At 34.0% G+C, this 17,078-nt stretch overlaps 1 protein-coding gene across 1 annotated transcript in view; it reads left to right on the top strand.

Moving 5' to 3' along the window:
• The window catches only part of si:ch211-272n13.3 (ankyrin repeat domain-containing protein 26), a 54,602-nt gene extending 38,046 nt beyond the window's left edge, over positions 1–16,556 (top strand). The window contains 13 exon segments of the mRNA XM_048157493.1: positions 199–351; positions 569–744; positions 2,508–2,601; positions 2,860–2,886; positions 3,251–3,328; positions 3,426–3,560; positions 5,870–5,982; positions 7,670–7,811; positions 7,927–8,217; positions 8,893–9,128; positions 10,274–10,523; positions 14,681–14,726; positions 15,591–16,556. Coding sequence (XP_048013450.1) covers positions 199–351; positions 569–744; positions 2,508–2,601; positions 2,860–2,886; positions 3,251–3,328; positions 3,426–3,560; positions 5,870–5,982; positions 7,670–7,811; positions 7,927–8,217; positions 8,893–9,128; positions 10,274–10,523; positions 14,681–14,726; positions 15,591–15,745 — 1,896 coding nt within the window. The 3' untranslated portion in view covers positions 15,746–16,556.
• The last annotated feature ends 522 nt before the right edge of the window (positions 16,557–17,078 follow it).

The raw sequence follows: 17,078 nt of genomic DNA, 5'->3' as shown, positions 1-17,078 counted from the left end.
AAATATTTTTTATTTCAGACAGACAAAGACAATAAAATGGCAGCGTGACACAACATAAAATGTGTCTTTGTTCAGTTGAATGGGCACTTGAAAAGCAGCTTCTCAACATGGTGCACACATCCGGTGTAGATCCAGTGTAATAAAATGTAAAAGGAAGTTGATCCAATGAGAGAATGAAGCTGTTGGGTGTTTTTGCAGACCTCTCTCCGACAGCTGCAGCAGGAACTGGCCGACTGTCTGAAGAAGTTGTCCATGTGTGAGGCTTCTCTGGAGGTCAACACGCGGTACCGAAACGATCTCGAGGAAGAGAAGGCGCGCACACTCAAGGACATGGACCGACTGAAGAGCAAGGTACCCATTAATCTACTCGTACTTCCTGAAAACTGTCCAGTCAGTTTATGGGAAACCTTTTAGAGTACAATCTGTATGTAACTGTACTGGAGTCTCAGGAACAATTTATATTCATTCATATTTTCAGCATGCATATTCATTAATTAAATATATGACAAGTGTAGGTTCTTACGTAAGCCATTCAATCCTTTTGTTTGATTCATTTACTCTTTTCCAGCTGCAGGAGTCTGAAGAAGTGTATGTCCAGGCCGAGAGACGCATCAGTCAGCTGAAGAGCTCTCTGGGCGATAAGGAGCGAGAGGCCTGCAGTACTGCTCAGAAACTAGAGGAGGCGCTAGCTGCTTCTACAGGCAAAGAGCAAACCATCAGACAGCTGGAGGAGGCTGTGCAGAGGTACAGTTATCAGTGTGAACTGAGCCTGCAAAAACACTATCACTTCAACATAATACGTGATTTAAGTTAAATAATGTCACTCATGTAAGTGACGTGAGGGATTACAATCAAACACTTTACTATAGAAAACAAATATTGTGTATTTATGCATATTTATTATAAAAATTAAATATAAATGGAAAATATAACTTAAGGTCATAGTACCATAATAGAGGTAGGAATGTAAATATTATATGATATGAATATTAATATTACATGTATATAATTATATTATTATTATATATTATTATTATTATTATTATTATTATTATTATTAAGTTTTTCAGTAATATCATTTATTGCATACTATTAAGTTATTATTATATATAAATATTATATGGATATATTTATATTCATATTTACATATTTAGATAGTAATTTATTGCATAATATTACATTATTGAATATGAATATTTATATTCATTTGTCATATTTTGTAACATATTAATATGAATATATTCACATATATTGTCATATTTGTCATTTATTGCATAATTTGAAATGATTGTATATGGATATCATATAAAATTAATATAAACTATATATGTGTGTGTGTGTGTGTGTGTGTATATGTGTATATATATATATATATATATATATATATATATATATATATATATATATATATATATATATATATATACATATATACATGAGTAACAGTACATTCATATTTACTTATTTAAATAGTAATTTATTGCATAATATTAAGTTATTAAATATGAATATCTTATTGATATATTTATATTAGTTTATATTAGTAACATTTCAGTAGTTGTTTATTGCATAATATTAAGTTATTAAATATGAATACCATATAAAGAATATAATATGAATAAATTTACATTCATATTTACATATTTCGGTAATCAGTAATTTATTGCATAATATTAAGTTATTAAACATTAATATTATATTGATATATTTATATTAGTTTATAGTAGTAACATTTCAGTAGTTTATTGCATAATATTAAGTTATTAAATATGAATATCATATAAATAAGAATATATGAATAAATTTACATTCATATTTACATATTTCAGTAATCATTTACTGCATAATTGTAAGTTATTATATAAGAATATTAAATGAAATTAATATAAATATTATGATATATATATATATATATATATATATATATATATATATATATATATATATATATATATATAACATTCTTATTATTAAATAGTAAATTATTGCATAGTATTAAATTATTAAATATGGATATTATATTAATATATTTATATTAATTTTAAAATATTTCATATTTATCTGTTATTAAATATTATATAAATATGAATATTATATGAATATATTTATATTCATATTTAAATATTTCAGTAAACTTCATCAACTGTAATCAGCTACTTAGCTAACTGATCATTAAAGGAATAGTTCACCCAAAAAATTAAATTTCTGTCATCATTTGCATCTGCTGAACACAAAAGAAGATATTTCAAAGACTGTCTGTAATCAAATGCTCCCCACTGACTTCAATAGTATGGAGAAAAAAACTACTATGGAAGTCAATGGGGACTATAAACTGTTTGATTACAGACAGTCTTCGAAATATCTTCTTTTGTGTTCAGCAGAAGAAATAGATATATACAGGTTTGGAACAACTTGAGGGTGAGTAAATGATGACAGGATTTTCGTTTTTGGGTGAACTATCCCTTTAAGGGGTGAAAATAGTTGATGAGATTATGACATCTCTACAGGTTAGAGATCGAGAATGCCAGACTGGAGGCCACGACCAAACAGCAGACCAACCGCATTGAAGCACTACAGAAGGGCGTTCAGGAGGGCGCTGTGGTGAGTTCTCTCAAATATCACTCATTTAGTGCTCAGGGGTCGAGCCGGACCTCTAGTTTGTGAAGTACGAGTGTCCTGACTCAAGTGATGATGGTAGATTTAGACATTAATCCTCATTAAACCTCGTTTTACCCTCTTAAGTCATCTGAGCTTCACATTTGACTTCAGATGAACTCTGGTTAATTAGGGGACGACACATTTGAGTCAGTCGGAGAGGAGATTTGATGTAAACTGATGGTGTAGTCACTCTTTTCACAGCTTTCAGGCTCATCACCTGGAGAAGGGGTTGGTATCAAACATCTAGCTGTGATTCCAGCAATTCCCTTTACTGATTGTTTGACTTTACAGCTCTTTTAGACCTCAAATCTAACTGTGATTACACTTGAAATGAACAGGAAACAATAAAGTGTCTGCATACTTTATTGTTTTTCTCTAGTTGGGTTGTTAGCGGGGTATTTTTGCTGTTTTGGTGGTGGTCTTTTTGCTGATTTGATTCGACTTTCATTGGATTGTTTCTTTCTCTCTTTTACATTTCTGGTTTCTGGGATCTAAATTGTTCAGATTGAAAGTAGATCTGCATGATGAAGTAGTTGAATTTGTAACTAATCAGCAAGGTCCTGTTGCGTATTGACCCCTGTGATGTTCTCAGGTCAGGAATCGTTTGGAAGATCTCGTCACAAACCTGCAGAGCAGTAAGATGACGCTAGAAGAACAGCTCAACAGAGAGGTACACTTCATAACAAACATGTGTCACATTGAGCTTGAAGAGCAAAGCTACAGGAATATATAGTAATGGCTCGTTTAATTGTGCTCCTCTTCTCCAGGTGCAGAAGCAGAGTATGATATCCCATAATGCCCAGGACTCACAAGCTCTGTGGGAGGAGGAGCTCAAGAGCCGATCACGGCTGGGACTCCGCCTCTCTGAGCTAGAGAAAGAGAAAGGAGAACTGACTAATCAGGTGCCAGAAGACACAATAGTGTCCATCCAAAATGTGTTACTTGACAGCTGATATTTTTTTATTATTATTAAATATACGTCTGTTTAGTGACTCAATCAAAGCACATGGAAATGGATGATTTTGTTTGTTTTAATAGTTTGAAATTTATATACATGTATATTATGGGTGTTACGGTACACAAACATGACGGTTCGGTATGTACCTCAGTATTGACGTCACGGTTCACATTAACTTCTAAATCTAATTATAACATTATTTTTCAATATCATATAATAAATAAATAATTTACAGTTACTGTCATAACTTGTTTTCATGACAAATTTACTTAAACGTATATTAAATAAAACATTACTAACAGGTAAAGTAAAAATAATAATATATATAAGCTAATATAGTGCATATATTTAGTGAAATGTTCATTTCTCTAGTGAACTAACATGCTGTGGACACTAAATGACTTGCCTGAGGTAAATGTGATGCTACGTGAGATTATTCTCAAGCTGTTATATTGACGTCTTTCCGCAGTTGACACTGGTTGAGAGATTACATGTAAACATATCTCTGCATAGATCGCCTTTTCTTCTGCACTTTTTTCTGTTGTTGCGGTTAGCAAACAGCATTGCATTACCACGCACGCCCCCTGCTGGATTGAAGTGTGGATCGCCTGTGCCGTACCGTGACGGTTCGGGACGAATACATGTACTGTTACACCACTAATATATACAGTGGGTACGGAAAGTATTCAGACCCCCTTAAATTTTTCACTCTTTGTTATATAGCAGCCATTTGCTTAAATCATTTAAGTTCATTTTTTTCCTCATTAATGTACACACAGCACCTCATATTGACAGAAAAACACAGAATTGTTGACATTTTTGCAGATCCTCTCCAGTTCTGTCAGGTTGGATGGTAAACGTTGGTGGACAGCCATTTTTAGGTCTCTCCAGAGATGCTCAATTGGGTTTAAGTCAGGGCTCTGGCTGGGCCATTCAAGAACAGTCACGGAGTTGTTGTGAAGCCACTCCTTCATTATTTTAGCTGTGTGCTTAGGGTCATTGTCTTGTTGGAAGGTAAACCTTCGGCCCAGTCTGAGGTCCTGAGCACTCTGGAGAAGGTTTTCGTCCAGGATATCCCTGTACTTGGCCACATTCATCTTTCCCTCGATTGCAACCAGTCGTCCTGTCCCTGCAGCTGAAAAACACCCCCACAGCATGATGCTGCCACCACCATGCTTCACTGTTGGGACTGTATTGGACAGGTGATGAGCAGCGCCTGGTTTTCTCCACACATACCGCTTAGAATTAAGGCCAAAAAGTTTCTATCTTGGTCTCATCAGACCAGAGAATCTTATTTCTCACCATCTTGGAGTTCTTCAGGTGTTTTTTCATGTGTCTTGCACTGAGGAGAGGCTTCCGTCGGGCCACTCTGCCATAAAGCCCTGACTGGTAGAGGGCTGCAGTGATGGTTGACTTTCTACAACTTTCTCCCATCTCCCGACTGCATCTCTGGAGCTCAGTCACAGTGATCTTTGGGTTCTTCTTTACCTCTCTCACCAAGGCTCTTCTCCCCCGATAGCTCAGTTTGGCCGGACGGCCAGCTCTAGGAAGGGTACTGGTCATCCCAAACGTCTTCCATTTAAGGATTATGGAGGCCACTGTGCTCTTAGCTCTTAAGTGCAGCAGAAATGTTTTTGTAACCTTGGCCAGATCTGTGCCTTGCCACAATTCTGTCTCTGAGCTCTTCAGGCAGTTCCTTTGACCTCATGATTCTCATTTGCTCTGACATGCACTGTGAGCTGTAAGGTCTTATATAGACAGGTGTGGCTTTCCTAATCAAGTCCAGTCAGTATAATCAAACACAGCTGGACTCAAATGAAGGTGTAGAACCGTCTCAAGGATGATCAGAAGAAATGGACAGCACCTGAGATAAATATATGAGTGTCACAGCAAAGGGTCTGAATACTTAGGACCATGTGATATTTCAGTTTTTCTTTTTTAATAAATCTGCAAAAATGTCAACAATTCTGTTTTTCTGTCAATATGGGGTGCTGTGTGTACATTAATGAGGGGAAAAATGAACTTAAATGATTTTAGCAAATGGCTGCAATATAACAAAGAGTGAAAAATTTAAGGGGGTCTGAATACTTTACGTACCCACTGTATACATAGATACACACATTACCATTCAAAAGTTTGGGGTCAGCAAGATATGCGCTAAAACTGTTTGAAATGTCACGTCGACAGCACAATTAAATACGTCTGTTTTTAATCTTTTAAGGACCAGAGTTTCTAACACTCTCTGTGTTTCAGATGGAGCTCGAGAAGAAAAAGGCCAAAAAACTAGCCGAGCAGAAGAAATCTGTGGACACTCGTTTGGAGCAGGAGATGAAGAGAAACACGGACCTTCAGAAAGAAATGTACAGGTGACCCTTCAACCTTTAACCCCGACCGCTGCAGCTCTACGCCTGTAGACGTGTTTGAGTACGTAGAGAAGCCGGCTATGCAGATCCTCCTGCTTCCAAATCTGTGAGATGAATGCTTTTTACATGCTAGGACGCATTGTGTATTTGTTTAATTCAGTGATGACTGACTCCAAGCCTGCTGTTATAGTGCTGTAGAATGACATACATGTGTAGCGCTAAAACATCCACACAGCAGTTCCATAGTGATGTATTTCCTAGTGAAACAGGATATTCGACAGGACAAATAATACAAGGCTTCATTTTATCTATGGGGAATTGATTAGATGGTGAAACAAGACTGACATAAGTACCTAGATCTCAAGTTTTTATTGGATTATTTATTATTTATTAGGATTAATTATATACTATCATACTACAGTAGTCAACATTTGAAGTGAAAAACCTTTCATCAAAGTTGTTCATCAAATTTTTTTAATCCACTTCAAATGTTGACTACTATATTTATTAATATTTTTGTATTTTCTAATATATATTAATGATTAGCTTTTTTATATTTTCAGTTTTATTTTAAGTTTTTAATTTTTTAATTTTAAAAGTTTGTTTTACTAAATTTATGATGTGCTTTTATCATTTTTATCAGTTTTTGTTAAATAAATGAAATATTAATTATTAAAATATAAAGTAAAATATTTCTATTTAGCTTTGTTTATTTCAGTTTTAGTTTTTCAACTTAAAATTAAGTGCATTTTATTATATACTATCATAGTATTTATTAATATTTTGTATTTTCTAATATATATTAATGATTAGCTTTTTATATTTTCAGTTTTTATTTTGTTTTTTAATTAAGTTTTTAATTTTTAAATTTTAAAAGTTTGTTTTAATAAATTTATGATGTGCTTTTATAATTTTTATCAGTTTTTGTTAAATAAATGAAATATTAAAGTATAAAGTAAAATATTTCTATTTAGCTTTGTTTATTTCAGTTTTAGTTTTGCGACTTAAAATTAAATGCATTTTATTATGTACTATCATATTAATTAATATTTTATATTTTCTAATATATATTCAGTTTTTTAATTAAGTTTTTAATTTTTACATTTTAAACCTTTTTTGTTTTACTAAATTTATTTATCCGTTTTTGTTAAATAAATAAAATATTAAATATTAAAATATAAAATATTTTATTTAGCTTTATTTTTATTTCAGTTTTAGTTTTTCGACTTAAAATTAAATGCATTTTATTATGTACTATCATTTTAATTAATATTTTATATTTTCTAATATATATTCAGTTTTTATTTTAAGTTTTTTAATTAAGTTTTTAATTTTTACATTTTAAAACTTTTTTGTTTTACTAAATTTATTTATCCGTTTTTGTTAAATAAATAAAATATTAAAATATAAAATGAAATATTTTATTTAGCTTTATTTTTATTTCAGTTTTAGTTTTTCAACTTAAAATTAAATGCATTTTATTTCAGTTAGTTGCCAAGCCAGTATTTCTTAAGGGTTTTTAAATATAACTTATCTAATGTTTATTTTTTTTATATATTTTATATAAATTATTTTATATATATTATTTCTAACACTTTTCTAAATAGATTTAGTTAACAATAACCACATTGAGAGAGAATGTCTCAGTATTCATTGTGTCTTGTATCTTGTATCGTACTGTATGTGTTAGGTTGAAGACTCTATTGAAGACGGCTAAGAAGCAGCTGCGTGAACAGGGCGGTGCACAGCTGGACTCTACTCTGGGCAGCTTCAGAGGAGACATGAGCCACCGACTGGAGGCAGAGAGTTCCTTCAGTAGAATGAAGACACGGGTACAGTCTCAGCTTCAGGCATTTACACACATTTGCAGCCTAAAAGTATGCAGACTTCATTGAGTCTCCTTTTCTCCCTGACTCCAATTCTGTTGTCACCCTTCCTCTGGCGCAGATGGATGAGCTCCAGTCTCAGTACGAGCGTGAGGCGTCGCGCTGCTCCCGGCTGGAGGAGGTGAACAGACAGCTGAAGGAGAAGCTGGCGTCTGTGAAGAGCCTGAGCCGAAGCCACGAGCAGATGGAGCGCAGCAAGAGGCAGCTGGAGGAGGAGGTGGCCGGTCTGCGCCGGCAGCTGGACGCTGGTGTGATGGACCAGAGCCAGGCCGAGCAGTACCGCCGGGAGACGGAGGAAAGAGCCCGACAGGAGATCCGACACAAGCTAGAGGAGGTCAACCTCTTCCTGCAGGTAGAGACTCAACATGTACCATAATGCATTTCAAGGTCCAAATTTTTATTTTATTTTTTTTATTTTATTTTATGTCTTAAAAATAAATTATTTTATAAAACAATGTTTAGATTTTTTTCTTATTATATGAAGTTTTAGACTATTTTTCAATCTTCAGACACACATAGAATTTTATTTTGTTTATTATTATTATTATTTATTTATTTGATTATTTATTTTACAATATTATATATTTCTAAGATGTATTTTATATAAGTTAATTATAATAATTTTATTTATTATAAAGACACTGTATGTTTCACTCAGATGCAGCCAAAATATTTATTTATTGTTATTTAATTATTTTAGAATATTATTTCTGAAATATGTAATATTATTTTTCAAAGATAAATTAGAATAATTATTTTAATTTGATTATTTATTTATTTGATTATTTATTTTACAATATTTTTTATCTCTAAAATTTATTTCATGAAGTTAATTATAATAATTTTATTTATTCTAAAGGTTTAGACACTGTATGTTTCACTCCTCAGATGCAGGCAGAATTTTATGATTTAATTATTTTATAATATTATATATTTCTGAACAATAAAATATATATTTTTAAAGATGATTAGAATAATTATTTTTATTCTAAAGTTTTAGACACTGTTTGTATGCTTCACTTGTCAGACGCAGGCGGCGTCTCAGGAAGCTCTGGAGCAGATGAAAGCTGCGAACGAGGCGAGTCAGCGCTCTCAGCTGGAGCAGCGCATCAAGGATCTGGAGGGGGAACTCGGCCGCTTACGCAGCGTTCAGCAGGACAGTCTGGTTCAGAGAGACTCCAGCCGCAGCGAGCTGGAACGCTACAAACAGCTGTACGGCGAAGAGCTCCGCCTCCGCAAGAGTCTGGCCTCCAAACTGGAGAGGTGAGAGGCATGATGGGAGTCTACAATTATATTTATAAATGTTTGTCTTAACTATAATCACAGCTCAATCACATTGTGAGATTCAAAAATGTAATTTAGTTGTATTAACCACAAAAAAAGAATAGAGCGTTTAATGGCAATTAATTATTTCAAAACATATCAAGGGAGGCACAGAAAATGATGATAAATTTAGTATGTAAAATAAAAAATAATAAGTAAACAGTAAAATACAAATAAATAAAAAAGTAAACAAATGCATAAATAAATATTAATTATTTTAAAGTATATCAAGGCAGGTGCAGAATGATATTTTTACCAAGTACATGTAAAAATAATAAATGCATATATATATATATCAAGAGAAGAGCAGAAAATGGTGAAAAATTTAACAAGTAAACCTAAAACTAATACATACAAATAAATCAATAAAATAATACATTTTAAAAATATTAAAATATAAAAGAACAAATTAATAAATATTATTTCAAAGCATATCAAGGGAGGCGCAGGAAATGATCAAAAAATAATGAACAGTAAAATACAAATAAATAAGTAAACAAATAAACAAATTCATAAATATTATTTATTATTTTAGTATTTTGCATATCAAAGGAAGTGCAGAATGATATTTTTTACCAAGTACAACTAACAATATTAAATGCAAATATATACTGTATATATAACAATATCAAATCATATCAAAGGAAGAGCAGAAAATAATGAAAAATTCAACAAGTGAAGCAAGAAATAATAAATACAAATAAATTAATAGAATAATACATTTTTAAAAATGGTAAAATATAAGGAATATATATATAAAAAATAATTTAAAAATATAAGGAACAAATTAATAAATATTATTTCACAGCATATCATGGGAGGCGCATGATATTATCATAAATTTACCAAGTAAAAATTAAAATAAAAACAAATAAATCAATAAAATAAAAAACAAGAACTAATAAATTACAATAAAATTAATTTTTACCAGCTCTTATTAATTTAATCAGCCCTAGTAATTATTTTAATTATAGAATATGCAGCTTTTGTCTTTATTTAGTTGATTTATTTATTTCTGTGCTTCATAATTACAGTTTTCTTTCATAATGTGCCATTAAATGTCTTTTTGTTAATATAATGCGCAGGTCGAACGAGCGGTTAGCGGAGGCCAACACTAAACTCCTGAGCGAGAGGCAGCGCAGTAAATCTCTGCTCACCAGCAGTATAGTGAACGGCAGTTTGGGAGGCCCCGCTCTAGATGTGGCGTCTCTGGGCTCTGTGGGGGCGTATGGAGCCTCTCTAGGACCCCTGAACAGGAGCCTGGGCCTGGGAACGCCTCTGCTGGGTACGGTAGGAGAATCCCAGAGCAACCGCGTAGAGGCCTACCTGGCAAAGGTGAGCGCTGCGTGAAGTCATTTCATTCTCTGCGAACAGGTTTCCAAATGCCTCAACATTCAACACTAACCATGATCTAACACTTCCTGTTAGCTTTAGAAGATCCACCGTTTCACCAGATAAATTAGTGAGAAAAATCATCAGATGGTGGTGATTCTAAAACTAACGAATAATTATATGTTTTCTCCTTCCACTATCTTTCCCTTCATAAACGTACCAAATAACCTCCTCGTCTGCTTTTCCTGTGGCTGCTGTCTGGACTCATGACCTCTTGTGTCTCTGATATCTTCAGCTTCTAGCTCAAAAGTCTGTTTCTCACCTGTCCTCTCTGCAGCCTGATACCTGAGCAGGTGTGTAGCTGTGTGCAGACTGTCAGAACACACACACACACACACACACACACACCTGCTTTAATGTGTCTCTGCGGCTTCACACAGCTGTTTTTGAAAGACAACACTGTTCAGAATGAAATACTAGTGTATTTCTGTATACTGGGTAATATACATTGTATACTATCTACTATTTTCTTTCGCAGTGTGCAACATTGAAAATACTGTTTTATGCTACATTGTTTTCAAATTACCTCATAAAATTTAGTCTTGCAAAAAGCTTAGCTGTTGTCAATAGGATTATTTATTATTTTAATTATTGTTTTGAGTAAAAAATATTGTAAATTTTGACAGTTGGATCAGATAATAATATTAGTTTCAGATCTTTTAGCGCATTGGGAATGGAAGGTAAAGTCAAGCGCGTTGCATTGTGGGATACGGTATCCTGTGCAGTGTGCTCAGCTTGTAATTTTGATAAATGTAGTAGGTCATCCTGGTATTTAATGGGTACAGAAAATTTACATACTGTGCACAATATTCATACTAATGAAGTACCCGTTATGTCTGAATATAATGAATATTTAAATGAGATCTAGGGTCTGAAGCACATGACACAGGTGCACTTAAGGCATGTCCGAATCCTCTTTTGCTAGTTTAACGACAGAAAAAATGGTCAGTGCGCCTGGTGCATGGTCCAAAAGGGTTGTACCTAGTCTCTTAATGAGTCATGGGTGTGTTTTGGGCGTAATGTGCAATAAACCAATCAGAGTGTAATCTCCCATTCCCTTTAAAAGCCTTGTGCGCTTACTCCATGGTGGATTAGCTATTTACATGGCGGAATATAGACACCCTCAACCTGACGAGTCAGTTTAAATACATGTGTGTACTGCCACGATTGGTCAAATAATTAACCAATTTCAATCATCATTACTGCAAATAGGTCATTCTGATACATGCAATGACTATGCATTATAGGAATGTAGGCATTTTTATCTTTATGTACACAATAGTAATCTTTTACATTGTAATCCTTTTGTTTTTAATATTTGGCATGTTTGTGTGCTGCTGCACGTCCCTGTGTGTGTAACAAGCAGAGTGTACACGCGTTGTGAACCCACCTATAGGCGCATATTATTAACACGCTCTTTAAATAACAAAAAAATACTGCGCCATTGACTTTAGACCAGGTTTTTGTTGGTCGATGGCGCAGTTGTTTTCAGTTGCCTCAAAATAGCAACACGCCAACAACGTGCCTGAACACACCTCATGGGCGAACAGGTGGGCGCGAGTTCATTTGCTATTAAACAACGTGGCACTGGACTTTGGCTGAAACTAGCAAAAGACACTTGCGTCGCGCCTGGCGTCGCATTGCGCCGGGTGTATGATAGGGCCCCTAATGTTTATGATGTGTAACGTTCTGCTATTCTCGGGTCTGTATTAGCAAAGACTATAAAATTACACAAGACGTGTCACTCGTATTGTTTTGAATGGGAGAAAGTGAAACGCGCAATATGGCGGAATAAGTCCCGCCTTTTAAATAAGAGCCAATCGCCGACTGGTAAAGTCATCGCGTCACTGCAGCGGCCGTTAGAATCACCAGTTTCTATAGAAACAGCCAGACACGCGCCTCAGAAATAGTGATGGGAAGTTCGGATCATTTTACTGACTCGGACTTTTGAGTCTCGTTCAACAAAATGAACGAATCTTTTTTCGAGTCATTTAGTTCATTTAGTTCATTTTAGCAAAATGTAATTAAAATGTTACATGTTACTTCCCCAACACATCTACTACTTATGCAAACGTTGATCCCACTACAAACAATACAAAACTACAATGCTATAAGATTCAGAAATGATTAATTCATTACCTGGGTCTTCAGTTTATGACAAGCTGATTAAGCTCACCGCACCTCTTGTCTGACAAGTCTTCGGGTTTAAGTCATTCCTTAATGACGTGACAGGCAGTCCCATGCTAAACCAATGCAGTCTGAGCCGGTAAGAGAATTGATTAGTTCATTTCATGAGTCTTTCGGGTTTTTGAGTCGTTCCTTAAACACGTGACAGACCCATACACTAAACCAATGCAGTCTGAGCCGGAAAGAGAATTGATTAGTTCTCTTCATGAGTCTTTCGGGTTTTGAGTCGTTCCTTAATCACGTGACATACCCATACGCTATTTCTGACATTTCTGTCACTGTTTTTGTTACTGTTTCTTGAGGATCTGTGTTGTGTTATTATAAATAAATAAAGCCCTGTTATAAATAAAATATTGATTAATTTATCTTTTTGACTGTCTATCTGTAAATAAACACTAGGCTATATAATAATATAATAATCCAAGCCTACAATACAAAGTATTTATAGCCTAGTTTGTTCATTTTTACTCCAATTTTGAGTTTGCTGTTATAATAATTGCTTTTCCTAGGCAGACTTGACATATTGGTCTAATATAAGAAGATTGCTCAAAAAGGACATAATGACATAAATTAAAAGCAAATAACATTTTGAATTTGAATTATTAATGTTAGTTTAAAACATCAAGGTTATGATAACTTCAGCTTTAACAGTTGTAACACAAACTCAAACAAAACTGGAGAGTTAACGTTATTTACTAATAAATATAATGTGCTTGGGTCACACAGCATAGTGTATGGGTATGTCACGTGATTAAGGAACGACTCAAAAACCCGAAAGACTCATAAAAAGAACTAATCAATTCTCTTTCCGGCTCAGAATGCATAGCGTATGGGTCTGTCACGTGATTAAGGAACGACTCAAAACCCGAAAGACTCATGAAATGAACTAATCAATTGAATCATCAGGTGAACTACTTCTAGCAGTACAGAACCTGTAGAATATTGCACATGTGCGACTGAACGAATCACCCCCCGAGACGACTCGTTCTTCCAGAGTCACATTAAAGATTCGTTCAAAATGAACGAATCGTTCAAGAACGACACATCACTACTCAGAAATGAGGCACAGGAGACGCGCATTTACATGCGCATTAGCTTGATCCAGCAAAAAAAAAAAAAAAAAACTTTTTTTGTCATTATTCGAGCGTTTGGAGAAAAAAATTATGAGACAGTTGTTGGTAGATTTGATTTGTGATTACAAATATGAAATTTAATCGAAAGCTTGGCAAACAGCTTTGGAGAATTTGATGTTTCCCCATTCAAAGAGCTGCATGATGCCCAGGATGCCCGAGACGCGTTTCAAAGATGGCCGCTGAGTGAAATGACTTGTCTTAAAGGGACTTTGGTATTAGTCAAATTTTGATAATATTTGATCCTTTTTGAGGCCCATTGATGCTCATTTCTTATACTAATATACATGTGTGAACGATTGAGTTCAGCATCAGGTCTGCTGTTATTCTAATGCCCCTGACTGTTACATTCACGACAGTTTTTTTATTTTATATTATACTAATCAAATTCATTATAATTATATCACTTATATATTATGGCCTTGTTTGCTCATATTAGAATGATTTCTGAAGGATCATGTGACACTGAAGACTGGAGTAATGATGCTGAAAATTCAGCTTTGATCACAGGAATAAATTACATTTTAACAATATATTCACATAGAAAACACTTTTGTTAAATTGTAATAATAATTTCATGATATTGCTGTATTTTTTGTAGGCTTAAAACCCCAAATTTTGAATGGCTTATACTAGAATTTTGACATGTCTGATTACTAATGATGCATTTTTACGTGAACGCTGTGACTTTAAAAACATCCAGGCTGAGTGCTAGTTTTAGGACATGCGTGTTTGATGAGATGAAGTTAGAAGTGTAATCAGGTTTGTCTGTTCCTGTTACAGATGCAGACGGAGCTGGAGAAGAATATTTCGAAGGAGCTGGACTATGGTGAGTCACTATTACAACAAAATATCCTTAAAGGGGACCTATTATGCCCCTTTCACAAGATGTAATATAGTCTCTGGTGTCTCCAGAATGTGTCTGTGAAGTTTCAGCTCAAAATCCCCCACAGATCAGTTATTATAGCTTGTCAAATTTGCCCCTATTTGGGTGTGAGCAAAAACACGCCGTTTTTGTGTGTGTCCCCTTAAATGCAAATGAGCTGCTGCTCCCGCCCCCTTTCCAGAAGAGGGCGGAGCTTTAACAGCTCAACAACAACAAAGCTGGAGAATCTCAAGCAGCCAAAATGACGATTTTCAGTAACGGTGTTAACGAATACAACTGGATGTTTCTGAAGGGTTTATGTAAATTTTGGGGTTTGTGATGTCACAAACACAGGAAGTAGCTCATTGTAGTCCCTACCAGCCGTTTGTTGTAGTACTTAAAAAAGCAATTTCTGTAAAAGAAAATATCTACCTTTGCATTGAACTTTGAGCGTTGTAACTTTGCAGATGTTGTTTATGCTCAAACAGCAACATTACACACTAACTAAAGATAAAAAGTGAAATCATAATCAAGGACATCATGCTTTTTAACGTCGGCATGAAACGGAAGTTGCGATAGTCTTTTCTTCCCTATTGTGACGTATATCTGAGTGAAACTGCTTCTCAAACAAGAACAAATGTAGGGCAGGACCTGATTTTGTCCATGGGGAATTGATTGAATGGTCATAATTTGCTATTGGTGGATCTCATGTGAGTGACAGGTTGCCCCGCCCTCGTCATCAGAGAAGAGATTTCGCTGCACATTTATTCTGTATTAATTTAAAGTGGCCTCAGAAGTGACTCAACTGTTCTTCTCTTTCTCTCTCAGTGACAGGAGAGCTGGAAGGAGGTTCTGCCCGTATGTCTCCTGTAGGTTCAGCCTCCGGCTCTCAAAACCTGAACGTGACCCTGGAGCAGAAGGACCCCGTGAGCAGAGCCACTCAACAATACCTGGAGGTGCTCAAGAAGAACTACATGATCTGACACACTGTGAACACAATCAACTCTCGCACCGTAAACCCACTCCAGACACATGCCTCAGACAAAACATCAGTTTGTTTACTAAAGCTGGTGTTTTGACAGCGGTTATGGTGTTTAACATATTATACGGCTTATCAAAGTACAATATGTTTATTCCTGCTGGTTCCTGCTGGTCAGGAGTAATGCAGCATTGAGATACGTCATCATTTTTAGAGTAAAAATGAAACTGATGCCATCTGCTTCAGACTTTAGTGCTGCAAAAACAACACAACCACCGAAAGGGCCAAAGTTTCAACACTACAATCAGATTGTGAACTTTAATCGAGTGTGAAGTGACAACGCACTTTTGTGCCTCAGGAGCAAATGAACTGCGTGTTTAAGTCGTTCTGTCATTGCTGAAGCCATATGGGCGTCACTGAGGTCTTGAGGTACGGGTGAAGTGCAGCTTTCAGTGTTGCGTCCCTTTTCTTGCTTTCATTGTATGTGGGTTTAGTTGACTATGTATATACTTTGGCTGTTTTTGTAGTCGATGCATATAAAAAGTGTTACATTTGTACCGTTAATATTATTGCCAAGTAATGACAATGGTACGTTCTACACTATCGTGCAATATACTCGTTTTAATTTCAGATGACGAAACTCTCAGTTAGAGATGTTTTTTGGGAAATGAATGCTATACTTGAATGAGATGAAACTAGACAAAGATCTGGTGAATTTTCTCGAGTGTGACAGTGTCACCGCTTCGCTGTGCTCAGGACGAATCAATGTATGAGCGAAGATGTTGAGTAATGTAAATAAAATATGTGGAATTTTTTTTTTGCATTGTGATATTTTCTTGACAATTAAGCACATTTTACCCCAAAACTTCTATTTATTTTATCCTCAAATTTAAAATTCTCATTATTGTATATATATATATATATATATATATATATATATATATATATATATATATATATATATATTATAAATATTAATATTACAGTATTATAAAATATTAATATAAATAATAATAAATATTATAAAATACATATTACAGTATTATATATATATATAAGTTTTATGTGTAGATATATATATAACTAAATAAATATATTTCTATATATTTTTATGTATTTATATATATATAGATATATAAATTAATATATAGAAATATATATATATATTTTAGTTATATATAATACAGTATTATATAGTTATATATATATATATATATATTAGTTTTATATATGTGTAGATATATATATATATAACTAAATAAATATATTTCTATATATTTTTATGTATTTATATATATATATATATATATATATATATATATATATATATATATAAT

This window comes from Megalobrama amblycephala, linkage group LG15 (genome assembly GCF_018812025.1).
Source record: "Megalobrama amblycephala isolate DHTTF-2021 linkage group LG15, ASM1881202v1, whole genome shotgun sequence".
Taxonomy (NCBI): Eukaryota; Metazoa; Chordata; class Actinopteri; order Cypriniformes; family Xenocyprididae; genus Megalobrama; species Megalobrama amblycephala.
Note: the sequence above shows the minus strand (reverse complement) of the source record. Positions and strands in the feature narration are given on the sequence as shown.